The following is a 27414-nucleotide window of genomic DNA, read 5'->3' on the forward strand; positions in this document are numbered from 1 at the left end:
CGGAGCGCTGCCCCTTCATCAGGTGAGTCACCTGATGAAGGGGCAATGCTCTGAAAGCTCGTGCTACCAAATAAACCTGTTGGACTTAACCTGGTGTTGTGAGACTACTTACCAAAGGATTTAATAGCAGAGCATTTAGAAATATATGATATAATCAAGCAGAGTCAGCATGGCTTCATGAAGGGGAAATTACACCTGACAAACCTATTGGAACTCTTGAGGTGGTAATGAAAAATGTAGATAAAGGGGAGCCAGTAGGTGTAACATACGTGGATTTCCATAAAGCATTCAACAGCTGCACAGAATACTGCTTAAGATCAGAGCCCATGATGTTTGGGGGTGGTATATTAACATGCATACAGGATTGACTAAATAATAGAAGACAAAGAATTGAGATAAGTGGGTCATTTTCAGGATGGCAACCTGGAACTAGTGAAGTGCCACATGGGTCAATGCCATATGGACCAATGCTGGGATCACGATTATTTGCGATATAAATGAATGACTTGGGCAAGGGAAGTGACTGCAATATTGCCAAGTTTGTGGATGACACAAAAATGGGTGGGAATGCAAGTAGTGAGGATGACACATCAACAGAGGAATGTAGATAGGTTTAATGAGTGGGCACAAACTTGGCAGATGGAATATAATGTAGGAAAATGTCAAGTTCTGCACTTTGGTCGGAAGAATAAAGGAACTGAGTATTATTTAAATGGAGAAAGACTGCAGAAAGCTGCAGCACTGAAGGATTTGGGGGTCCTTGTGCATAAATCACAAAAGGCCCGCATGCAAGTTCAGCAGGTAATAGGGAAGGCAAATGGAATGTTGGCCTTTATTTCAAAGGGAATGGAGTGTAAAAACAAGGAAGACTTACTAAACCTCTGCAAGGCGCTAGTTAGACCAAACCTGGAATACTGTGAACAGTTTTGGTCCCCTTATCTAAGGAAAGACATATTGGCATTGGAGGCAGTCCAGAGAAGGTTCATGATGTTGATCTGAGGTATGGAGGGATTTTATGTGGAGAGGTTGAGTAGGTTGGGCCGGTACTCATTGGAGTTTAGAAGAATGAGAGGCGACCTTATTGAGACATATCAGATTCTCAGGTGGCTTGACAGGGTCGATGCTGAGAGGTTGTTTCCTTCCGCTTGTGGTAGAGTCTAGGACCAGAGGACATAGTCTCAGGGCAAAGGGTCACCATTTAAAACAGACATGAGGAGGAATTTCGTCTCTCAGAGGGTAATGAATCTGTGAAATCCTTTACTGCAGAGGGCTGCAGAGGCTGGGTCATAAAGTATGTTCAAGGCTGAAATAGACAGATTTTTAATTAGTAAGGGAATCCAGGGTTATGGGGGTAAGGTGGGAAAAGAGTTGAGGATTATCAGAGCAGTCATGATCCCATTGAATGATGTAGCAGTGGGCTGAATGGCCTACTTCTGCTCCTACGTCTTATGGTCTAAGAGCTCATGGAGTTATGGGTAATATATTAGCTTGGATAGGGGGTTAGTTAACGAACATGAAGCGGAGAGTTGACATAAATGGGACATATTCATGTTGTCAACCTGTCACCAATGGAACAGCAACAAGGATCAGTGCCCTGGAGCCTCAGCTATTTACAATCTATATTACTGGCTTGGACAAAGAGAGGAAGGTAGCTCGGTTTGCCAACACAAAGTGAAGGTAGGTGGAAAGTTGTGGGGAGGACACAGGCTGCAAAGAGATTTTGACAGGTTATGTGAGTGAGCAATCAGATGGAGTATAATATGGGGAAGTGTGAGGTTATTCACTTTGGTCATAACAGAAGAAAATTGGAATATTTTTAAAAAGGTGTAAATGTTTCTGTTCAGAGAGACTTGGGTGTGCTTATACAACAAATTCAGAAAGTTAGCACGCAGGTATAGCAAGCAACTAGGACCTTTATTGCAAAGGGATTAGCGTAGAAGGTTAAAGAAGTTTTGCGACAGTGATACAGAGCTTTAGTGAGACCCCGTCTGGAGTACTGTGTGCAGTTTTGGTCTCCACCTTTAAGGATATACTTGCATTATATTTGGATTTTCAAAAAGCTTTTGACAAAGTCTCATTTAAAGAAGTTAGTGCAGTGGTTCCCAAACTTTTTTCACTGGGCCGCACTTTCAGAATAAAAATTTGCTCGCGCCACACCGAATTTTTTATTGATAAGAAATGCATTCAAAAACAAAAATAAACAACTCCTAGCAGTGCTTGATTCATAACATAGAACACAACTACTTTATAATATGATCATGGGACATCCAGAAAGTATAAAACAATCACTTTGGAAAAATATCTAATCCATGTTTAAATGTTTCTTTGATTGTCCTTGAATCTTCCCGCCACACTTGCCATCCTCTCTTGCCGCACCAGTGTGGCGCGCCGCACCCTTTGGGAACCACTGGGTTAGTGCTTAAAACTAAAGTGCATGGGATTGGGTTTAATATATTGGCAAGGGTTTAGAATTGGTTAGCAGACAACAAACGGAGAGCAGGAATAAATAAGTATTTTTCAAAGTGAAGTCCTGCAGTGATCAGCCCACATGTTGACAATATTCTCGAATGATTTGACTGAGGGAACCAAAAGTAATATTATTGTATTGAATGCAGGGCAGGCTCGATAGGCCGTATGATCTACTCCTATACCTTGTATTGTGACTCTCCCCTCAGTCTTGTGCAGATCTCTGCACTGTCTCCCTAACTGGTGTGAACTAAATTAAAATCTCTGCGCACTTAAGACAACTTCCTGTTGCCTGACAGCAGTGTTCTCTTGGGCTGTCAGCAATGCAGTTGAAAGGGACAAAGGCAGAGTAGGCTCTGAAGGATCTTTATCCTGACAGGTGGCGTCTGCAGCTGATGTACATATAATGAATTTTAGACAGCACCCCAGCTATTTAGCAACTCGCAGCCAAGCGACATTGAAATTCATGATGGAATTTCATGAATGAAGGACGATTCTGATGTTTAGTGTTTGGATTAATTAAGCTGTAAATAATTGCAGGATATTATTCATTTGTCTTTGAAGCATTTTGCTTCCACAAGCATTCCAAAGGCTTCTGTAATTTGCAGTGTTGGAATTTGATACTTAGATCAGGTTATATTTTGTTTGAATTTAGCTCATACATAGATACATAGAAAATAGAAGCAGGAGTCGGCCATTCGAGCTTGCTGCGCTGCCATTCATTATCATCATGGCTGGTTATCAAAATCGTTATCCTGATGTCTTTGCCTTTTGTCTTTTGAAAAGCATATGGGCCAAACGTGGGCAATTGGGATGAGCTTAATGGTTAAAAACTGGGCGGCAAGGACAAGTTGGGCCAAAGGGCCTGTTTCCATGCTGTAAACTTCTATGACTCTGTGTGGGCCTTTCCCCCATATACCTTGATTCCCTTAGCCCCAAGAGGTATTTCTAATTTCATCGTGAAATCACACAATGTTTTGGCCTCAACTACTTTCTGTGGCAGTGAGTTCCTCAGGTTCATCACCCTCTGGGTGAAGAAATTTCTCCTCACCTCAGTCCTAAAAGGTTTATCTCTTATCCTCAAACTTCCCCACCATTGGGAACATTCTTTCTGAACCTATTCTGTCTCATCCTCTTGTAATTTTATACCTTTCTGTGAGATCCCCTCTCACTCTTCTGAACGCCAGCGAATATAATCCTAATCGACTTAGTCTCTCCTCATATGATAGTCCTGCCATCCCAGGAATCAGCCTGGTAAACCTTCGCTTCACTCCCTCGATAGCAAGGACATCCTTCCTCAGATAAGAACACCAAATCTGCACACAATGCTCCAGGTGTGGCCTCACCAATGCCCTATACAGTTGCAGTAAAACATCCCTATTTCTCTACACAAATCCTCTCGCTATGAAGGCCAACATACCATTTGCCTTCTTTATGCCTGCTGTACCTGCACGCTTTCAGCGACTGATGCAGGAGGACACCAAGGTCTTGCTGAATATCCAGCTCTCTCAACTTACACCCATTCTAAGAATAATGTTTTCCTATTATTGCGACCAAAGTGGATAACCTCACATTTATCCACATTATACTGCATCTGCCATGCACATGCCCACACAATCAGCCTGTCCAAATCGCGCTGAAACATCTCTGCATCCTCCTCACAGCTCACGCTCCCAGCCAACTGTATATCATCAGCAAATTTGGAGATAATACATTCAGTTCCCTCTTCTAGATCATTAATATATAATGTGAACAGTTGGGGTCCGAGCACAGATTCCCAGCAGAACCCCACTAGCCACTGACTGCCAATCAGAAAAAGACCCATTTATGCCAACTCTTTGCTTCTTATCTGCTAACCAGCTTTCTAATCATCTCAAGGCATTACCCGCAATCCCATGTGCTTTAACTTTACTTAGTAATCTGTTATGTGACACCTAGTCGAAAGCCTTCTGAAAGCCTAAACAAACCACATGCACTGGTTCTCCCTGGTCAACTCTATTATTTATATCCTCAAAGAATTCCAATAGATTCGTCAAGTTTTCCGTTTCATAAATCCATGCTGACTTTGTCTGATTATACCACTGCCTTCCAAATGCTGAGTTATGAAACCCTTGATAATGGACTCTCGCAACTTTCCTCGTACTGACGTTGGGTTCACTGGTCTATAGTTCCCTGTTTTCTCTCTACCTCCCTTTTTGAATAGCGGGCTTACATGAGCTTCCCTCCAATCTATAGGAACCAGTCCAGAGTCCAAAGAAGTTTGGAAAATGACCACCAATGAATCTACGATTTCCAGGGCCACTTCCTTTAGTACTCTGGGATGAAGATTATCAGGACCTGGAGATTTATCCACCTTCAATCCCATCAATTTCCCCAAAACCATTTCTCTACTCATGCTGATTTCCTTCAGCTCCTCACTAAAACTTGTGTTTCTCAGAACGTCCAGTACATTATTCATGTCTTCCTTTGTGAAGACAGAAACAAAGTGCGAATTTAGTTCTTCAGCCATTTCTTTGTTCCCTGTTACAGCAACATTTCAACAGCATTTGGATAAGTACGTGGGTGGGAAAAGATTAGAAGGATATGGGTCAAATGCAGGCACTTGGGACTAGCTGGGAGGGCACCATGGTCAGCATGGACCAGCTGGGCTGAAGGACCTGTTTCCATGCTGTACTGCTCTATGACTATTATGAATTCTCCTGTTTCTGACTGTAAGGGGCCTACATTCGTTTTTGTCAATCTTGTTCTCTTTACATACCTATAGAAACTTTTACATTCAGTTTTTATGTTCCCCACTAGCTTATTTTCAAATTCTATTTTTCCCTTCTTAATCAATCCCTTGGTCCGCCCTTGCTGAATTTTAAACTGCTCCCAATCCTCGGGCTTATTGCTTTTGCTTGTCAATTTGTGTGCTTCTTCCTTGAATCTAATACCTCTAATTCCTTGTAAGCCATGGTTTGACCACAGTTCCCTTTCTACTCTTGCGCCAAACAGGAATAAATAACTTCTGGAGTTTATCTATTTGTTCCTTGAACACCTGCTATTGCCTGTCCACTGTCTTTCCTTTCAGTAAAGTTTCCCAGTCCATCATAACCAACTCGTGCCTCATACCATCATAGTTACCTTATTGAGATTCAGGACCCTGTTCGCAGAATCAACTACATCATAATCCACCTTGATAAAGAATTCTACCATATTCTGGTCGCTCATCCCCAACGGTTCTCTCAACCAGACTGCCAACTAATCCTTTCTCATTGCACAACACCCAGTCCAAGATGGCCTGTTCACTTGTTGGTTCCTTAATGTCCAGAAAACCATCCCGTGTACACTCCAGAAATTCCTCCTCTGTGTACTGTGACTACTTTGACTCTCCCAATCTATATGCAGATTCAAGTCACCCACAATCACAGATATTCCTTTATCTCATGCATCTCTGATTTCCTGTCTAATGCTACTCCCAGCATTACCACTACAGCTCGGTGGTCTGTATACCACCCACACAAATGTTTTTTGTCATTTAATGTCTCTGAATTCGACCCATACAGATTCCACATCGTCCGTGCTAATATCTTTCCTCAATATCGCATCAATATCATCTTTAAGCAACAATGCAACTTCACCATCTTTTCCTTTTCGCCTGTCCTTCCTAAACTATGAATAGCCCTCAATGTTTAGTTCCCATCCTTGGTCACCTTGGAACCATGTCTCTGTAATTCCAACTACATCATAGCCCTTTCCATCTATCTGTGCGACTAATTCATCCATTTTGTTTGAATGCCCCGAGCATTCAGGTACAAAACCTTAAGGCTAATCCTTTTAATGCTCCTTGTCCCATCCCTGCTATTTTTTACTCTGTCCTTACCTGATCCTGGCTCTTAATGTCTCTGCCTATCACTTCTTATTCACCTTGCTGTCTTTTTCTCTTGTCCTTGATTCCCCTGCTCTGAATCCTGAGATAGGTTCCCATCCTGTTGCCATATCAGTTTCGACCCTCCCCAACCACTCGATCAAGTATCCCCCCCGCCCACCTTATATCCTGCTGTTTCTACTCACTGCAAACCCGTTTCAGAGAGAATTCATCTGCCCAATGTATGAAAGAAAACATTTGAGAGCTTCAGAACTTTATCTTCCTGCGTGATAGGGTGCCATTAATTGCTGGATTCTTTTTTTCACCTCCCCCTTTGTGCAGATGTTGCTGTTTCTGTTTTGGAGAGTCGGGTACAGGTGAAAGGATGGAGGAAGTTTGCTGAGACAGATTCTTCATTACTTTTCTCTAGATGCCAGAGTCACCTGTGGGTCTTTTGGTTTGTTTTCCAACGATAGAAAAGGAAAGACTGGAGCAGGAGTCAAAACAAAATTGTGAGAATTATACCAGAACTGAGATGTTCAGCTGACAGGAAAGATGATGGATTGGGCTGGGACTGATTTCCCGAGATCAGAAATGACTGAGAGGGTACCTGACTGAGGCCATTACAAATATGAAAGGGTTTGATAGGGTAGGCATGGAGAAGATGTATCCATTTAAGGGGAAGGCCAGGACTAGGGCCTGATACGATAGGGCAGCACGGTAGCACAGTGGTTAGCACTGCTGCCTCACAGCGCCAAGGACCCGGGTTCGATTCCCGGCTTGGGTCACTGTCTGTGTGGACTCTGCGCGTTCTCCCCGTGTCTACTTGGGTTTCCTCCGGGTGCTCCGGTTTCCTCCCACACTCCAAAGATGTGCGGGTTAGGTGGGTTGGCCATGCTAAATTGCCCCTTTGGGGGGGGGGGGGGGGGCTAGCTAGGGTAAATGTGTGGGGATAGGGCTTGGGTGGGATTAGAACAGTACAGCACAGAACAGGCCCTTCGGCCCACGATGTTGTGCCGAGCTTTATCTGAAACCAAGATCAAGCTATCCCACTCCCTATCATCCTGGTGTGCTCCATGTGCCTATCCAATAACCGCTTAAATGTTTCTAAAGTGTCTGACTCCACTATCACTGCAGGCAGTCCATTCCACACCCCAACCACTCTCTGCGTAAAGAACCTACCTCTGATATCCGTCCTGTATCTCCCACCACGAACCCTATAGTTATGCCCCCTTGTAATAGCTCCATCCACCCGAGGAAATAGTCTTTGAACGTTCACTCTATCTATCCCCTTCATCATCTTATAAACCTCTATTAAGTCTCCCCTCAGCCTCCTCCGCTCCAGAGAGAACAGCCCTAGCTCCCTCAACCTTTCCTCATAAGACCCACCCTCCAAACCAGGCAGCATCCTGGTAAATCTCCTCTGCACTCTCTCCATTGCTTCCACATCCTTCTTATAGTGAGGTGACCAGAACTGCACACAATATTCCAAATGTGGGTCTCACCAAGGTCCTGTACAGTTGCAGCATAACCCCACGGCTCTTAAACTCCAACCCCCTGTTAATAAAAGCTAACACACTAATAGAACATAGAACAGATTGTGGTCGGTGCAGACTCGATGGGCTGAATGGCCGCCTCCTCCACTGTGGGATTCTATGATAGTCACTATAAGTACAATATTGAACCGAGGAGAAACCTCCTTACCAAGGGAGTTGGGGCAAATAGCACAGATACGTACAATCACAGAGGAAGAAAGGGAAGTTGGCAGGGTTATATGCAGAAAGTTGGGTGGAGCCTCTTGGGGGGTGGGGAGGGAGGTCCTAAATACTATCCTGAGCTGAATGGTCATGCTTCTACGCTATTGACACTATATAATGTGCATGTTTTTAACCTTGCTGCACTAGGATGTAAAATTGCCCAAGGAGTATGGCGGCCAGCAATGTAAATCTAAAACTTGTGGCACAGCGGGTAGCACCCACTGCCTCTGAGCCAGAAGCTCTGGGTTTGAATACCAGCCCAGGATTTGATGGCCAAGGAAGGTGCGTTCATAATGCGGCCAAACATTGACCAGTGGGCAGGCTGTAAGAGTGGGAGTGATTTCTGGTCAACCGTGTGGTAGATAGAAATTGCAGCCTGTGCCATCTCGATGCATAGCTACGGACCACAACATGCTTTAAAAGTCTGTGCGGCTACAGCAACTCTGATTCCTTGGCGCACAATATGACTGAGTGGCTGGTGTAGATTAGATTGATGCGAACAATTCAATGCCCTTTCTGACTGGGGTGGATTTGGGATGTAGCTCCTTCTATCCGTGGTGGTGCTTGTAGTGCTGTGGGTCAGATCCTCAGGCAGAGGGAGAACTGAAGAAGAGATCTAAATCGAGGGCGTGTCAGATTTCTTTACTTATGGGTTGCATCAGGAAACCCCGGGAATCCCTGCAGTACAGAAGGAGGCCATTTGGCCCATCGAGTCTGCACCGACCACAATCCCACCCAGGCCCTATTCCTGCAACCCCACACACTTTCCCTGCTAATCCCCTTTACAATAGGGTCAATTTAGCATGGCCAATCAACCTAAACCGCACATCTTTGGAGTGTGGGAGGAAACCAGAGCACCCGGAGGAAACCCACGCAGACATGGGGAGAATGTGCAAACTCCAGACCGTGACCCGAGGCCGGAATTGAACCTGGGATCCTCGCGCTGTGAGGCAGCAGTGCTAACCACTGTGCCGCCCATGAGTTTAGCTCATGTTCACATTCATGTGCGGATATCTCTGTGGGGACGGATCTGCATCCCAATTCAGAGGTGAAGTGTTTTGAAATGAAGGTTTGAACTGCGCATTTCAATTTGTGCCTGAACTCTGGAAGTTACTGAAACTCTAAAATTCCTGAGGGGGAGGTAAAATCTGGATCTTACAAATGTTGCGTCTTCATCAATGGAATAATTGTCACGAAAGCAAATAAGCAGCGATACACTGCACAGTGCTGGTTCATTGCTGCGGGTGTGAAGTTCTTCAGCTACTGTTGCCTCTTTTAATATTATGATTGTGATTATTCCCCAGTCATCATATTCGCAGTTGCTGGCGGCAACCTGCCTTACAAAGCTAGTGTCACGAACGAATAACCCTTTGCCTTTAGAACAACGCACCGACATACGTAAGTACGAGTCTCTGTTTCTTTCCTAACTCTTCGTAAGGGGACAAATAGAAATTGAGTATGTGATCTTTAATGTTAAATGTTTCTATTTGGAATGGGATGTGGCTGTGGAGGGCGTTTGCTCTCAATATTGACTTTTTTTTTTATGGGGCCTACCATTGGTGACACAATCCTGAGGGACCTTGCCAGGGCCCCGGACAAGGCTCAATATGTGCCCGTGCTCACACTGACATTCGGGTTCTTGTGTCAGCACTGACATGCTCTGCAAATACTGGAACCCTTCTTGGGACTCTCTTCAAATGCTCGCACTGTTTTTCAGAGACTCAATAAATATTGACACACTCCTGGACATACTTGGCAAAGACTGCCATGCTCCTCGGGAGTCGGTCTAAATACTAACACACCCATGGGTACTCTTTGCTACTAACACACTCTTTGGGACTCTGCAAATACTGACATTCTCCTGGGAGGACACTATAAGTACGAACACACTCCTGGGATCACAGTGCAAATACTCACACTCCTTCGTACTCTCTCTAAATACTGACGGAATATATTGACACTTCATTACAACACTGAGGGATTGCTGAGCTCTTTGACGCGCATCTTTCAGTCATTAAACTAAGGCCATTTGAATAAGAAAAAGATGGTTTGTCAGATTCCTGGTTTGCATTTATCTTACAGTTAACCAACAATGCAGATTAATTGGTCATTTAATCATTGGGGACCTCACTGTGCAGTTAGGTTTGTGGGCAAAAGAACAGTGACCATCTTTCGGCCAGCAGCGTTAGCTGTGGGTCAGTGGACAGTGCCCTCACCTCTGTGCCCCAGAGACCTGAGCACAACAATCTAGCTTCATGTTGTTGAGGGAATGCGGCACCATTCGAGTTGCCGTCTTTTGGCTGACACATTCGATCAAGGCCCCAGGTCTTTGCTCTCAGGTGTGTGTTAAAGATCCCTATTTCAAAGAAGGGCAGGGGAGTGCTTTCCAGCAGGCTGGTTAATATTTATCTTTCAGTTAACATTAATCAGAACAGCTTCTCTGATCATTTATTTCACCGCTGTTCTGGAAAAGTAAAGTAAAAGTAAAGTTATTAGTCACAAGTAGTCTTACATTAACACTGCAATGAAGTTACTGTGAAAATCCCCTAGTCGCCACATTCCAGCACCAGTTCGGATACACTGGGGGAGAATTTAACATGGCCAATCCACCGAACCTGCACATCTTCAGACTGTGGGAGGAAAGATGTGCAGGACCCACAGTCTGAAGACGTGCAGGAGAACGTGCAGACTCCACACAGACAGTAAACCGAGCTGGGAATCAAACCCAGGACCCTGGCACTGTGAGGCAGCAGTGCTAATCACTGTGCCATCGTGCCACCCTAAACATTCCCTCTGCAAAGTGGCTGCTGTGTTTCGAACATTACAAAATTGATTACTGCTGGAAAAAAAGGTACTTGTTGGCTATGAAGCAGAGGGCACTCTGAGATCATGAAAAGAAGCCTTTAAATGCAGTTTTGTTCTTGTGAAATCGGGTGCATTTTCAAGGATGCTGCAGCTTTTAATTTGGTTTCCTTTTCTCTTGTTGTTAGGAAACTATGTCTTGAATTACTTGGCAACCAGGCCAAAGCTGGCAAACTTTGTAACGCAAGCCCTGATCCAGCTGTTTGCCAGAATCACCAAACTGGGCTGGTTCGACTGCCAGAAGGATGAGTACGTGTTCAGGAATGTCATTGCAGATGTCACGAGATTCTTGCAGGTAGCAGAATGCCCTCAGTTTCCTGAACAAAGCTTTATTGTCGGACACATGTTTATTCTGGCTTCAAAGACTCAGGCTGAAATTCATTTTTGTGTGTTTTTGTGGTAATCATCCTGAATGCATGTATTTCTCCTCAGAAGCAAGCAAGCAGTGCAGAAAAGAAAGTTATTAATGGTTGGCTGGCACCCCTTCTCCACAGCTCAGTAGGCAGTCTACAGTGAGCTCTGTCGCCCCAGAGCATTCCTGTACTGGAATTCTGTTCCTGTACTGTGACTGGTCGTAAGGAATATGGAACCAAGATGAGTAAAGGGATTTAAGATGCTCATCAGCCATGATCTAATTGAATAGCGGAGCTGGGGAGGGGGAGGGGCTACTAGTCGTACCTTGTTACTATGTTGAGTTAGTTTTGATTTGATCTGTTATTGTCACATCTATTAGTATACAGTGAAAAGTATTGTTTCTTGCACGCTATACAGGCAAAGCATACCGTTCATAGAGAAGGAAAGGAGAGAGTGCAGAATATAGTGTTACAGTCATAGCTAGGGTGCAGAGAAAGATCAACTTAATACGAGGTAGGTCCATTCAAAAGTCTGACAGCAGCAGGGAAGAAGCTGTTCTTGAGTCGGTTGGTACGTGACCTCAGACTTTTGTATCTTTTTCCCGACGGAAGAAAGTGGAAGAGAGAATGTGGGGTCCTTAATTATGCTGGCTGCTTTTCCGAGGCAGCGGGAAGTGTAGACAGAGTCAATGGATGGGAGGCTGGTTTGCGTGATGGACTGGGCTTTGTTAACGACACTTTGTAGTTTCTTGTGGTCTTGGGCAGAGCAGGAGCCATACCAAGCTGTGAGACAACCAGAAAGAATGCTTTCTATGATGCACCTGTAAAAGTTGGTGAGTTGCCATCACACCAGTTCACCAGTTTATGTCTTTCCTGTACTCTGTCTCGTCATTGTTTGAGATCCGACCCACTACAGTGGTGTCATCAGCAAACCTGAAAATGGAGTTGGAGGGGAATTTGGCCACACAGTCATAGGTGTATAAGGAGTATAGTAGGGGGCTGAGAACACAGCCTTGTGGGGCACCGGTGTTGAGGATGATCGTGGAGGAGGTGTTGTTGCCTATCCCTACTGATTGTGGTCTATGAGTTCGGAAGTTCAGGATCCAGTCGCAGAGGGAGGAGCCGAGACCCAGGCCACGGAGTTTGTTGGAATATAACAGGCAGCTTCTGAACTCGAGAGAGAGAATCAGCCAGGCTGCCTCAGCCACCCCCATGTACTTGATTCTCCACAACCGCCCCCCCCCCCCCACTCCCCATCCACCTTCGTTGCTTTCCATTCCTCTCTTAGTCAATGACTCATCTTTCATTCCCTCACCCTGCAGTATAAATATCTCCCACTTTCTCTGCCTTTCAGCTTTGACAAAGGGTCGTCTGGACTCAAAACGTCAGCTCTTTTCTCTCCTTCCAGATGCTGCCAGACCTGCTGAGGTTTTCCAGCGTTTCCTCTTCTGGTTTCAGATTCCAGCACCCGCAGTGATTTGTTTTTATCCACTGAATCTAAATGTTTGTGAAGCACATTCTGGATTCGTCTGAAATGTTTATCAAGAGTCCTCCCATATCAGCTGGATTAACACTTCAGTTTAACTTCCATTTGGAAGAGGCAGATTTGCCATTGTATTAATGAGCCAGAGATCCCGGGAGGTTAACAGATCAGAAGTTAATCATGCTTAATTTGCTTTGGGAATACTGCGGGAAGAGGAAGTAAATAATGCATTGTTTCTGTGTTTTCTCGCCACAGGACAGCGTTGAGCACTGTATTATAGGAGTCATGATTCTCTCTCAGTTAACAAATGAAATAAACCAGGTAAGCACCATTGCTTCCTTCAAGGAAGTCAGTATCTTATTTTCTTTTATTTCCATTTCCTTTTGACTATATTTTGTACTTGGCTGCCCATCACACTCTGCTCTCCGCCAATTTTAGAAACACTTGATCATTTTATTTTAAAATGTGCCACTCATTGCCACTTCCTTGAAAGTCATGCTGGGTGGGATTGTGGTCGGTGCAGACTCGATGGGCCGAATGGCCTCTTTCTGTACTGTAGGGTTTCTATGATTTCTTCTATGATGATCCCACATTCCCCGATCTAACAGCTTGTCCTCATTCCCATTCCTGGGAGAGTCATATACGACCCAGAAGGAGGCCATTCGGGCCATTGAGTCTGTGCCATCTCTTGGTGTGGCAATGGAATCACGCCCAATTTCCTGCTCTGTCCCTGTAACCCTGTTGGTTTATTTCCCTCAAATACCCATAGAACATAGAAAGCCACAGCACAAACAGGCCCTTCGGCCCACAAGTTGCGCCGATCACATCCCCACCTCTAGGCCTATCTATAGCCCTCAATCCCATTAAATCCCATGTACTCATCCAGAAGTCTCTTAAAAGACCCCAACGAGTTTGCCTCCACCACCACCGACGTCAGCCGATTCCACTCACCCACCACCCTCTGAGTGAAAAACTTACCCCTGACATCTCCTCTGTACCTACCCCCCAGCACCTTAAACCTGTGTCCTCTCGTAGCAACCATTTCAGCCCTTGGAAATAGCCTCTGAGAGTCTACCCTATCCAGACCTCTCAACATCTTGTAAACCTCTATCAGGTCACTTCTCATCCTTCGTCTCTCCAGGGAGAAGAGACCAAGCTCCCTCAACCTATCCTCATAAGGCATGCCCCCCAATCCAGGCAACATCCTTGTAAATCTCCTCTGCACCCTTTCAATGGCTTCAACATCTTTCCTGTAATGAGGTGACCAGAACTGCGCGCAGTACTCCAAGTGGGGTCTAACCAGGGTCCTATAAAGCTGCAGCATTATCTCCCGACTCCTAAACTCAATCCCTCGATTAATGAAGGCCAGTACGCCGTACGCCTTCTTGACCGCATCCTCCACCTGCGAGGCCGATTTAAGAGTCCTATGGACCCGGACCCCAAGGTCCTTCTGATCCTCTACACTGCTAAGAATGGTACCCTTCATATTATATTGCTGCTTCATCCCATTGGATCTGCCAAAATGGATCACCACACACTTATCCGGGTTGAAGTCCATCTGCCACTTCTCCGCCCAGTCTTGCATTCTATCTATGTCTCGCTGCAACTTCTGACATCCCTCCAAACTATCCACAACACCACCTACCTTGGTGTCGTCAGCAAACTTACCAACCCATCCCTCCACTTCCTCATCCAGGTCATTTATGAAAATGACAAACAGCAAGGGTCCCAGAACAGATCCCTGGGGCACTCCACTGGTCACTGACCTCCATGCAGAGAAAGACCCCTCCACAGCCACTCTCTGCCTTCTGCAGGCAAGCCAGTTCTGGATCCACAAGGCAACAGCCCCTTGGATCCCATGCCCTCTCACTTTCTCAAGAAGTCTTGCATGGGGGACCTTATCGAACGCCTTGCTGAAGTCCATATAGACCACATCCACCGCTCTTCCTTCGTCAATGTGTTTGGTCACATTTTCAAAGAACTCAACCAGGCTCGTAAGGCACGACCTGCCCTTGACAAAGCCGTGCTGACTACTTTTGATCATACTAAACTTCTCTAGATGATCATAAATCCTGTCTCTCAGGATCCTCTCCATCAACTTACCAACCACTGAGGTTAGACTCACCGGTCGGTAATTTCCCGGGCTGTCCCTGTTCCCTTTCTTGAATATAGGGACCACATCTGCAATCCTCCAATCCTCCGGAACCTCTCCCGTCTCCATCGACGATGCAAAGATCATCGCCAAAGGCTCCGCAATCTCCTCCCTCGCCTCCCACAGTAACCTGGGGTACATCCCATCCGGTCCCGGCGACTTACCAACCTTGATGCCATTCAATAGTTCCAACACATCCTCTTTCTTTATGTCCACATGCTCGATCCTTTCTGTCCACCGCAAACCAGCAGTACAACCACCCAGATCCCTTTCCACCGTGAATACTGAGGTAAAGTATTCATTAAGCAGCTCCGCCATTTCTAACGGTTCCGCACAAACTTTTCCCCCTTCACCTTTTAAGGGTCCTATGCCTTCACATCTCATCCTTTTACTCTTGACATATTTGTAGAAAGCCTTGGGATTCTCCTTAATCTTACCCGCCAAGGCCTTCTCATGACCCCTTCTCGCTCTCCTAATTTCCTTCTTAAGCTCCTTCCTACATCCCGTATACTCCTCTAAATCCTTAACACCTCCTAGCTCTCTGAACCTTCTGTACGCCTCTCTTTTCTTATTCACCAGGTTCATCACAACCTTCGTGCACCACGGTTCCCGTACCCTACCAACACCCCCTGTCTCATCGGAACGTTGTCATGCAGAGCTCCAGACAAACATTCCTTGAAAATCCTCCACTTTCCTTCGGTACTTTTCCCCAAGAATGCCTCCTTCCAATTTACCCGTCTAATTTCCTCCCTGATGACACTGTATTTCCCTTTACTCCAGAGAAACACTTTCCTAGCCTGCCTGATCCTATCTCTTTCCAATGCTATCGTGAAGGAGATAGAATTATGATCGCTATCCCCAAGATGCTCACCCACCGAGAGATCCTCCACCTGTCCAGGTTCATTAGCCAGCACCAGATCAAGTACAGCCTCTCCTCTAGTAGGCTTATCCACATACTGTGTCAGGAAACTCTCCTGGACACACCTAACAAACTCCTCTCCATCCAAACCCCTAGCCCTAGGGATATTCCAATCTATGTTTGGGAAATTAAAATCTCCCATCACGACAACTCTGTTATTCCTACATCTCTCCAGGATCTGTTTCCCCATCTGCTCCTCAACATCTCTGTTACTATTGGGCGGCCTATAGAAAACACCCAGCAACATTACCGACCCCTTCCTGTTCCTAACCTCCACCCACAGAGACTCCGTAGTCAATCCCTCCACGGCGTCCACCTTCTCTACAGCCGTGACACTATCCCTGATCAACAGTGCCACTCCCCCCCCTCTCTCGCCTCCCTCCCTGTCCTTCCTGAAACATCTAAAACCCGGCACCTGAAGCACCCAGTCCTGTCCCTGAGACATCCAAGTCTCCGTAATGGCCACCACATCACAATTCGAAGCAGCAATCCACGCTCTAAGCTCATCCACTTTATTCACTACACTCCTGGCATTAAAATAGACACATCTCAGACCTTCAGCCTGAGCACTTCCCTTCTCCATCACTCGTCTAACCTCCCTCTTACCCTGTTTACATTCCTTATCTATTTGCGAGCTAACCTCCTCGCTCTCAGTCCCCTCATTTCGATTCCCTCCCCCCAACCTTTCTAGTTTAAAGTCTCTCCAGTAGCCTTAGCCAACCTTCCCGCCAGGATATTGGTCCCCCTGGGATTCAAGTGCCACCCGTCTTTTTTAAACAGGTCACACCTGCCCCTAAAGAGGTCCCAATGATCCAAGTACCCAAATCCTTGTCCCTTGCTCCAGTCCCTCAGCCACGCATTCATTCTCCACCGATTCCTGTTCTCACTCTCCCGCGGCACAGGCAGCAATCCCGAGATTACTACCTTTGCATTCCTCTTTCTCAGCTGTCTACCTAACTCCCTATATTCTCTTTTCATGACCCCTTCCCTCTTCCTACCTATGTCAGCAGTACCTATATGCATCACGACCTTCGGCTCCTCTCCCTCCCCCTTCAGGATTTCTGGGACTCGACCAGAGACATCCCGGACCCCTGCACCAGGGAGGCAAACCACCATCCGAGAGTCCCGTCTGTGTCCGCAAAAACGCCTATCTGACCCCCTCACCGTAGAGTCCCCAATTAGCACTACCCTCCTTTCCTTACCCTTTTGCACTACTGGGCCAGGCTCAGCTCCAGAGACACTGCCACCGCTGCTTCCCCCAGGTGGGCTGTCCACCCCAGTAGTACTCAGACAGGAGTACTTATTATTAAGGGGCACATCCACCGGGGTGCTCACCATCAACTGAGCTTTCTCCTTCCTCACTGTTACCCAGTTACCCTCCTCCCGTGGTCCCGGTGTGACCACCTGCCGATAGCTCCTGTCAATGACCTCCTCACTATCCCTAACCCGGCGAAGGTCCTCGAGCTGCAATTCCAGTTCCCTAACATGGTCCCTTAGGAACCGCAGCTCAACACACCCAGCACAGATATGGTCGTCCGGGAGGCTAGGAGCCTCCAGGACCTCCCACATCCTACATTGGGAACAACATACTGGCCTCACACTCATAATTGCCCCTTTAAACACACAGGGAAAAAAAAAGTGAATGAAAATTTTAAACTTACCTTTCCTCCTCCTGTTTTCTCCAAAGCCCTGCTCTCACTGGGTCTTTTTTTTAGGTTAGAGGAGGAGGGAGGGTGGGATACTCTACAAGTGTAGAGTATCGGGATTCCTCTCTGTTCCAATTTATTGGGGAAAAAAAAATCTCTCTCTCCCAGACCTCCCTGCGCGACCACTTCCGGGTTTAGATATTTTTTAAGAAAAAACCCGCGAAAAAGTAAGTTAAAAATAACAGCGCTTACCCGCAGCACTCCTCTCGCGAATCTCTCCCTCTCTGCTGCACTTCCAAGACGCAATCTAATTTTCTTTTCAATTGTTGATGGTTTCTGCTTCCACGACCATCGTAGGCAGAATGTTCCAGCGCTTACCATTCAGTGGGTTAAAAACCCCATATTCTTGCCCAAAACATTAAAACTGTGTCCCCCTCGTCCTTGTGCCATCAGCAAATGGGAATAGCTTCTCTTTGCCTCCCTTATCCAAACCTGTAATAATCTTGCACACCCTTATCGGATCTTCTCCCAATCTCCTTTTCTCCAAGCAGAATAACTCTTAACTTCCCCAATCTAACCTTGTAGCTACAATCCCTCATCCCTGGAACAGCTCCCTAATATCTGCTTCCTGGCCTGAAATTTGTTGAAATTTGACCCAGAATATCTATCTGATTTATATGATCAATTGATGCTGTGTTTAATTCTACTTCCCCTTTCTGACTGTTGCAAACTTGCACTTCAGTGTATTAGCATTGCAGTATCACTGTCCTGTCTATAAGGGTAAAGTACATTTGCGAGTACAGGTCAGAATTCATAGAATCATAGAGGTTTACAACACGGAAACAGGCCCTACGGCCCAACTTGTCCATGCCGCCTTTTTTTTTAAAACCCCTAAATTAATCCCAATTGCCCGCGTTTGCCCCATATCCCTTTATACCCATCTTACCCATGTAACTGTCTAAATGCTTTTTAAAAGACAAAATTGTATCCGCCTCCACTACTACCTCTGGCAGCTTGTTCCAGACACTCACCACCCTCTGTGTGAAAAAATTGGACACTTTTGTATCTCTCCTCTCTAAACCTATGCCCTCTAGTTTTAGACTCCTCTTTCTTTGAACCAACTGCATTGTGTTTTCTACATTGTGGGATGTGGGCATTGCTGGCTAGGTCAGCGTTTGTTGCCCATCCCTCATTGCCCCTTGCGAAGGTGGTGGTGAGCTGCCTTCTTGAACCGTTACAGTCGATGTGATGTGGGTACACCCACGGTGCTGTTAGGGAAGGGAGTTCTGGGAGTTTGACGCAACGATGGTGGTGGAACGGCGGATGATACATTTCCAGGTTAGAATGGTGAGTGACTTGGTGGTGGTGTTCCCATGCGTCACTGTAGCCTCAATTATTGGCCTGTGGCTTGTGTGAGCACAGCGCCCAGCTCGGAATGTAAGATCACAATATTGACCCGTAAGTCTGACTAAGAATGTTAATTTTCCTAACTTGCTTTTTCCCCTTTTTATTTTTCCCTCCTTTGCAATTACAATTATTACCCAGACATTCAAGGTGAGTTTAGCTGAAGCAAATTTAGTTATAGAGATAGAATCATAGAATCATACAGTGCAGAAGAGGCCCTTCAGCCCATCGAGTCTGCACCAACAGCAATCCCACCTAGGCCCTATCCCCAGAACCGTGTAACATATTTAGCCCACTAATCCTTCTCAGCTAAGCATCCCGGGACACTAACGAGCAATTTAGCCTGGCCAATCAACCTAACCCACACATCTTTGGAGTGTGGGAGGAAACCGGAGCACCCGGAGAAAATCCACGCAGACACGGTGGGAACGTGCAGACTCCACACAGATAGTGACCCAAGCCAGGAATTCAACCCAGGTCCCTGTAGCTGTGAGGCAGCAGTGCTAACCACTTTGCCACCGTGCTGCCATAGGTCGCCCCTCAGTCTTCTCTGCTCCAACGAAAACAATCCAAGCCTACGCAACCTCTCTTGATAATCTAAATGGTCCATCCGAAGCAGCATCCTGGTGAATCTCCCCTGCACCCCCTCCAATGCAGTTACATCCTTCCGATAAAGTATCGACCAGGACTGCACACAGTACTCTCGCTGTGCCCTCACCAAAGTTCTATACAACTCCAACATGACTTCCCTGCTTTTGTAATCTATACCCCGATTGATAAAGGAAAGTGTCCCCTATGCCCTTCTCATCACCCTACTAACATGCCCTTCCACTTTCAGAGATCCATGGACAAACAGACCAAAGGCCCTTTGTTCCTCAGAACTTCCAAGTGTCCTACCATTCATTGAGTACTTCCTTGTCAAATTACTCCTTCCAAAGTGTATCACCTCTCACTTTTCAGGGTTAAATTCCATTTGCCACTTACCTGCCCATCTGACCATTCCACTTACATCTTGGAGCCCAGGACACTCAACCTCACTGTTAACCATCCGAACAATCTTTGTATCATCACAAGCTTACTAATCTAACCCCCCCACATAGTCATCTATGTCATTTATATAAATGACAAATAACAGGGGGCTCAACACAGATCCCTGTGGTACGTCACTGGACATCAGTTTCCAGTCACTAAAGTAGCCTTCTGTCATCACCCTCCGTCTCCTACAACTGAGCCAATTTTGAATCAACTTATCAAATTAGCTTGTATCCCATGTGAATTTACCTTCTTTAAAAGTCTCCCATGTGGAACTTTGTCAAAGGCTTTGCTGAAATCTATATAAACTACATCGACTGCACTACCCTCGTCTATACACCTGGCCACAGACCTGCACGTTTTTACCATTAGAGTGCTCTCAGCAAACAAACCTGTGTAATTTCGGAGAGGAAAGTTAACAATTCTGATTTTCAGCCCAAACTCTTCACTACCCACTTGACCAGAAAATCTGAATTCCTGATACCCATTCAGGTTACAAAGCCGGGGCGACACGGTGGTTAGCACTGCTGCCTCACAGCGCCAGGGACCCGGGTTTGATTCCCGGCTTGGGTCACTGTCTGTGTGGAGTTAGCACATTCCTCCGGGTGCTCCGGTTTCCTCCCACAGTCCAAAGACGTGCTGGTCAGGTATATTGGCCAGGCTAAATTCTCCCTCAGTGTACCCGAACAGGCGCCGGAGTGTGGCAACCCTTGGATTTTCACAATAACTTCATTGCAGTGTTAATGTGAGCTTACTTGTGACTAATAAATAAACTTGAATTTTTTACTTTAACAGAAGGGTGAATATATGATCGTGCCTGCACCAGGTCATTGACCTGGAATATTAACTCTCTATCTCGCTCCACAGATCTTCCTGACCTGCTGAGTATTTCCAGCACTTGAAGCCTTTTGTACAATAAGTAATCTCACAACACCAGGTTAAAATCCAACAGCCTTATTTGGTAGCACGAGCTTTTGGAGCGCTGCTCTTTCATCAGGTGAGTGCCTTCATCACTCACCTGATGAGGGAACAGTGTTCCGAAAACTCGTGCTACCAAATAAACCTGTTGGACTTTAACCTGGTGTTGTGAGACTACTTACTGTGCCCACCCCAGTCCAACGCCGGCAACTCCACATCGAAGCATTTTGTGTTTGTAATTTAAAATGTCCTGTAATTGCTAACTCGATTGGTCTGTTCAAAATCAATGTGTTTAATAGGATGTGAAATGGTTGATCCCATTCGATCCAGCACTTCATTTATCTGTTGTTCTCTTCCCTCGGTCTTTGTGTCAGATTCTCTGTGTATTAACAGTGGAATGATTCACTTGACTTGAAGCATCTGGCCTTGTGCCCAGCTGCTGAGTCGTAATCCTGGAGCATCCCTTCATAGGAGCAGGCAACCTATCCATTCAAATCTATACCAGTGTCCCTCACCGTCCAAACCACCTTGTTTTAATTCCATTTTGTTACTCACTTCCCATACTGGATACATCTGCTATTATCAAACCCTTTCATACTTTTCAAGACCTCTATTAATTAGGTCACTCCGTAGCTTTGTAGAGCAAAGGCTCCCACCTTGAGCAATCATGAGCCCAGTAATTGATTGGAAGAATAAAAATGTATTTTTAATGATCGAAAGACTGACAGTTTCATGGCCTGACTGGTATCTATAGTTGCCTCACTCTGAACAAGCTTTTCTCGCAGACTAGGACCTGGGAGTATCAGGGATATCAGAGAAATGAGTGTTCCTCAGACCAGCTGCTGATGAATCCATCAAGGTGCGGGGAGGAACGACGGAATGTGGCCCGAATTTTGGACTCACTCATCTTCCCTTCCATCTGAGCAATGAAATATTTGTGGAATTTTAAAGACCCTTATTGGGTCACCCCTCAGCCGTCGAGCCTCAAGCTTGTTCAGCCATTAATTATAGTTATCTCTTAGTTATAATGCCATCCTTGTTAATCTTCTTTCATGTGCTCCAGTGCCTCTGTGTGATTTTGTTTGTAATACGGAGACAAACACTGAGCACAGTCCCCTCAGTGTACTCTAACCTAGTTTCCAGAGAGGTTTAGCATAACCTGTTTGCTGTTAAATTCTCTTCCTCTGTAAACAAACCCCTGTGCTTTGTTTGCATTGTCGATGGCCTTGTTAACCTGCATCAGTACTTGAAATAATTTATGAATGAGTATATCGCCTTTATGAACATATGGTTTGATGATTTTGTACCTTTCCCTCCAGGCTGACACTACACACCCACTGACGAAACATAGGAAAATTGCATCATCGTTCAGAGACACGTCACTATTTGATATCTTCACACTCTCCTGCAATTTACTAAAGCAGGTAAACGCTTCACATTTTACTGGCAATGAGACAGTGTGGCAACGCGGGATTGCTTTCTGGATCTTTCGATGATCTACTGACCATATTTATTTATTTTTAAGTGTATTTCTTTCTGCGCGTTTCTCCACAGTAACCTAGCTGGTCAAGTTGTTGCTGCAACCACTGCCTTGAATAGCCGCAGCGGAGTCACTGTGATACAAGGGCAATAGTCCCAAGACAACACAAAAGCTGACCCAGAAGAAGCACTCCTTACTGCATCACTACTTAATAAAATACGCACATTGTCAGCAAGTGTGTAATACAAAAAAACGTTATCTTGACCAGCTGACTGTGGGCAGCAGCAGAAACGAATTCATTCAAGGTTACAGTGTTCTTCCCAGTTCAGGTGGCTCCATTGGAAATGTGACCACGACTGAAATGTCAGTGATGTCACTGAGGAATGACATAACGCTGCCCTTGTCATTAGCACTCAGGCTGTTGGTTGGGTCGTTAGTAATAGCACACATGTTCCTGCAGGCATCTGGAAAGACCTTGAATCTCAATGACGAAAGCCAGCATGGTCTCCTCATGCAACTTCTCAAACTGGCTCACAACTGCCTCAACTTTGACTTCATTGGCACATCAACGGATGAGTCCTCAGACGATCTCTGTACTGTCCAGATTCCAACCAGCTGGAGGTCAGGTATGGTCATATTCAGTAGCTCTGCTGTGAGATTGGTTGTCCTAATGTGAACATTTCAGGAGAACACCTCATTCCTCCGATTTACCCGAATTCACTCTCATCCAATCCCTCTCTCTGCCTCACTCATTCCCATACACAGTCTGCCCTCCCCAACTCTTTCTCACTCCCATTCTTTCTCCTTCACATCCACATTCCTCCCTCTTTCCCCACACACTGTTTTTCCCCAAACATGCTCTCACTCTCCCTCTCCCTCTCTGCACACTCTCTCCTGATCTTCTCTTCCTCCCCTGCCGCCCCTCCTGTGTCTCCCTCTACTCTCCCGCCTTTCCACCTTCATCTCCTTTCCCACCCCCCCCATCTTTTTTTCCCCCTTTCTCTGCTTCCCATCTCTTCTCCCTCTCTCTCTGCTACATTCCATCTCTTGTAGTTTCCATTCATATCCTGTAAATGGGACTGCATGTTTTGTGTAGGCTGCATGGAGCCTCTGTAGTTTGAGATTCAATTCTTACTTTCCCAGTATTTTACAGCATGTTCTTAAATTTCCCTGGCTCCAGGGCCCCTCTGCAGGCAGGGCCAACGTAAGTTCAGGTCATCTCCATCGCTGGTGATTCTTGAGGGGTGTTGAAGGGACCTTTGGTCTGTTTGATGTTGTATGGATCTCAGAGAGTGGACTCGAAGCTCCTTCTCTTTCTCTTCCTCCAGCAGTTTGTTTGCTCCTATTCAGTAAACCCTGTTTGGACATTGTCTGTGCTGAACTGCTGATGTCAAGTTCTTCATGATGCGATCAAAATTCTTTGTTTTTGAAGTTTTTATTTTCCTATCGTGCATTACTCTTTTCCATTAATTCAAATAATATAATTTATAATTAATTCCGCTCTGAAGCTTTGGAAAGGGAACTCAAGTTGCCTCTTGTGATTCATTCTTCACTTACACTCTGGTGTCCTTTGGGTTTTGGTTACAGCCTTTCACATCAGTGCCTATCTGTATCCTGGTTTCCTGAGACTGATTCTGCCTCCTTTCTAGTACCTCTTGATAACACTCCTGTGAAGCGCTTTGCAACATGGCACGACATTAATGGCACCAGATAAATTCAAGTTGATGTTTTCTCTGCAGAGATTGTTGGAGAGCATAACTTCAGAGTCTGAAGCAGGTTTACGTTTTAGTGTTTCATGTTTTCCTCTTTTAAGAAGTACTTTTACAGAAGTGTTAGGTTTGAGAGTTCCTCTATGTCACCGATTTCCCTTGCAAACAGCCTCGCGTTTATTTCTGTAAACAAACTGTGTTTATAATCCTCCGAGACCTATGTGTCTCCGACATTTTCAGTTGCCGTTGCCCAGGGCTAACCATTTAGCAGCAGCAGTTTACCTTTATTTAAGATTCCCACTGCACTCCATGTCTACCTGAAAGGTTTCATGTCTACAATACGAGACTGACTTTGTCCAAACTGAGACCAGTGTTTTCTATGTTGACGATGAGGTGATTTATAAAAGCTACAAGGTATACAAACAGAGGAATTACAAGATGAAGGAAGACCCACACGGGGATTTTCCTCCCACTCTGCGGCGTGTTCTGCAGTGACGGAGGACAGCTCGCCAGTGGCTGGCGGCGGGATCTTCTGGTCCCGCCATTGCCAATGGGGTTTCCCCCTCACCGCTGCAAAACCCGCGGCGGGGCGGTGCCATCGGCGGGACCAGAAGCCTTCATGAACAGCCAGTAGATCCTGCCCCCAGATCCATCAGGTTCACTTCTGCTCTCATGTTAATCAAATGTTACAATGAAGATGGAGCTATTACCTAATCACAGCAATCAGTCCCTAGTTTGCAACAATCCCAAGCAAGAGGTAAGGAAAGCTTCCAGGTGGGAGAGTTTTGGGAAGCGTAGATCCCAAAGCCACCTGTTCCTCCTCCGTTCCCCACACTCACTAAATATCAGGTCGGAAATTATTCATCTCCTGTCATTTCATGGTGTGAGTAGTACTTTACCATGCATGAAAAGTAAGAATTCTCACAACACCAGGTTAAAGTCCAACAGTTTCATCACCTGATGAAGGGGCGGCGCTCTGAATGCCCGTGATTCCAAATAAACCTGTTGGACTTCAAACTGGTGTTGTGAGACTTCACACTGTGCCCACCCCAGTCCAACGCCGACACCTCTTCAGGCATGAAAAGTAGAATGGCATTTTCTTCACCCACCTTTCCTGGAAAGTTCTCGCAATGGCGGGTTCTTGCTCTATATTGCAAGTTGCCTTCCTCTTCAGTTCAGCACATCTGAATGCATCTCGGCCTCAGTCAGAAATGCTGAACACTGAAAGATTAGTGTCTTAAATGCCTTCAGTCCGTTTGGACTTTTTCTTCATCACTGCCTATCAACATTGACAACTTTCAGCATGGTTGGTTAATGAGTTTCCACGTGGCTACATGGTCAGTCACAGTGGACTGGGATTTCTGGGGCTTGGAATGAGGCATTGTCCCAGTTGTACACCACATTCAGGCTTCAACTGAAGGCACTGAGGTGATATTGCTATTCTGTCAAGCGTGGAATAATGTTAAAACTGGTACTGATTTAGGCATTGTGATCCAGTCACATAATCCAGGAAGGTTCCAGGTTTATTTCCATTCTGCATAGAGTTTCTGAGTCATTCCTGATTGTGCGGGGATAGCTCCAACTCTTATATGAATATTGAGTGAAATCATTTTGCAGCACAGAAATAGACCCTTCAACCCACCATTCCGTGCCTGGTAGAGATTTCCAATTAGTCCTCTTCCTCTTTACTCTCTCCATGGCCTTGAAAATTTTCCTGCTTTAAATATTTATACTTCCACCTGCTTTGTCAGATGAACTTGATGTTATCATTGTCCTCTAAGCATGGTTGAATAGCCTGTGGAAAGCTCATTGTCCATAAGCATGGCCCCTAGCGTGAGGTACCTGAACTCATCATCTGACAATATCCACAGAAAGAGGAAGGGAAAACTATTGGCAGAGACAGAAGTTAAAAACCAATTGGGTTGCAATTCTAAATCACGGTAATGGTAAAATTAAAAGCCCTGAAAATCTAACCAGAAATACCTTTGAGCATTAATATGTTGTAAAGTTTGCAATTCTATTTTTAATATTCCCAAAGTAATCATCCTTAGTTTTAACACTGACATATTCTGACTTGTCAATGAGCTGAGCATGCCTTCCAATCATTCCCTTGAGGATCTCTTGTGAAGTCATGTTTTGAAAGCTTCACATTTTTGACAGCTTACTTGGGAGGTAAGGAAGAAAAGATGTCCTGTTTAACTTTCAAAGAGAATGTTTATTTGGATATGATAGCAGGAAAATCCACAGGTGATTAAAATCATTCGTGGCACCAATGTAACTGGAGCGGTCAGAGAGGTTTCCAGCATGGAAACAGGCCCTTCCGCACAACTTGTTCATGCCACCCCTTTTTTTTAAACCCCTAAGCTAGTCCCAATTGCCCGCATTTGGCCCATATCCCTCTATACCCATCGTACCCATGTAACTGTCTAAATGCTTCTTAAAAGACAAAATTGTACTCGCCTCTACTACTGCCTCTGGCAGCTTGTTCCAGACACTCACCACCCTGTGTGTGAAAGAATTGCCCCTCTGGACACTTTTGTATCTCTCCCCTCTCACCTTAAACCTATGCCCTCTAGTTTTCGACTCCCCTAGCTTTGGGAAAAGATATTGACTATCTAGCTGAAAGTGGAATTGCCTGCTGGTGTGCAATTTTCTGCACCCGCAGCAAGTCATAGTGAGTGCTAGGACACAAAGCAAAGAACACAAAGCTATGATCTGCTGTTGTTGCAGTAGTTTCAAACATGTTCTAGTTACATTGTGCTGACACGCTGCTAAAGCCCCGCTCTAATCCCCTTCACCGTGGAGGCTGTTTTTAGGGTCATTGTCCACATACTGGCCAGCCCAACAAGTCTGCTCCTCGTCTGTGTCTGCAATACAAATAAATTTGCAGTGGCCATCACACTTCACAGTTTTACTTGGATGCGACTGCAAACTTCAAGCTCTGGTCTCTCAGCTTCGGGCAGACGAGCAGTGTTGAGGTCATGATGCAGACAACAAAAGGAGAAAACTCTGGCAAGAACCAGCCAGTCAGGCTGGAGCGGTTCTGGTGAAAGGTCATTGACCTGGAACATTCGCTCCGTTTCTCTCTCCCCAGGCGCTGCCAGACCTGCTGAGTATTTCCAGCGTTTTCTGGGGCTTCATCTTTCAATTTCCAGCATCCATAGTATTTTGCTTTTGTGTCAGAATGACAATGAACATTAAGGCATGAATCCTTAGACGTATGCTTCCCAACAAGAAAACGATTGGATAGACACTCGGTCCTGTGCCAGGGTGTATTAGAATTCATAGAATCATAGAAACTCTACAGTGTAGAAGGAGGCCATTCGGCCCATCGAGTCTGCACCGACCACAATCCCACCCAGGCCCTACCCCCACATATTTACCTG

The 27414-nt window shown here is 45.6% G+C and overlaps 1 protein-coding gene across 3 annotated transcripts in view; it reads left to right on the forward strand.

Moving 5' to 3' along the window:
* The window catches only part of xpo7 (exportin 7), a 134651-nt gene that overhangs the window by 39211 nt on the left and 68026 nt on the right, over positions 1–27414 (forward strand). For 2 of the 3 annotated variants that reach the window (XM_078239648.1, XM_078239647.1), the window contains exons 3-7: positions 9375–9468; positions 11061–11227; positions 13024–13089; positions 22159–22263; positions 22780–22945. In XM_078239648.1, coding sequence (XP_078095774.1) covers positions 9375–9468; positions 11061–11227; positions 13024–13089; positions 22159–22263; positions 22780–22945 — 598 coding nt within the window. Of the gene's footprint in view, positions 1–6655; positions 6826–9374; positions 9469–11060; positions 11228–13023; positions 13090–22158; positions 22264–22779; positions 22946–27414 lie in introns of all 3 variants that reach the window. The other variant, XM_078239649.1, reaches the window with a different exon arrangement.

The sequence above is a fragment of the Mustelus asterias genome, chromosome 22 (assembly GCF_964213995.1).
Source record: "Mustelus asterias chromosome 22, sMusAst1.hap1.1, whole genome shotgun sequence".
NCBI lineage: Eukaryota > Metazoa > Chordata > Chondrichthyes > Carcharhiniformes > Triakidae > Mustelus > Mustelus asterias.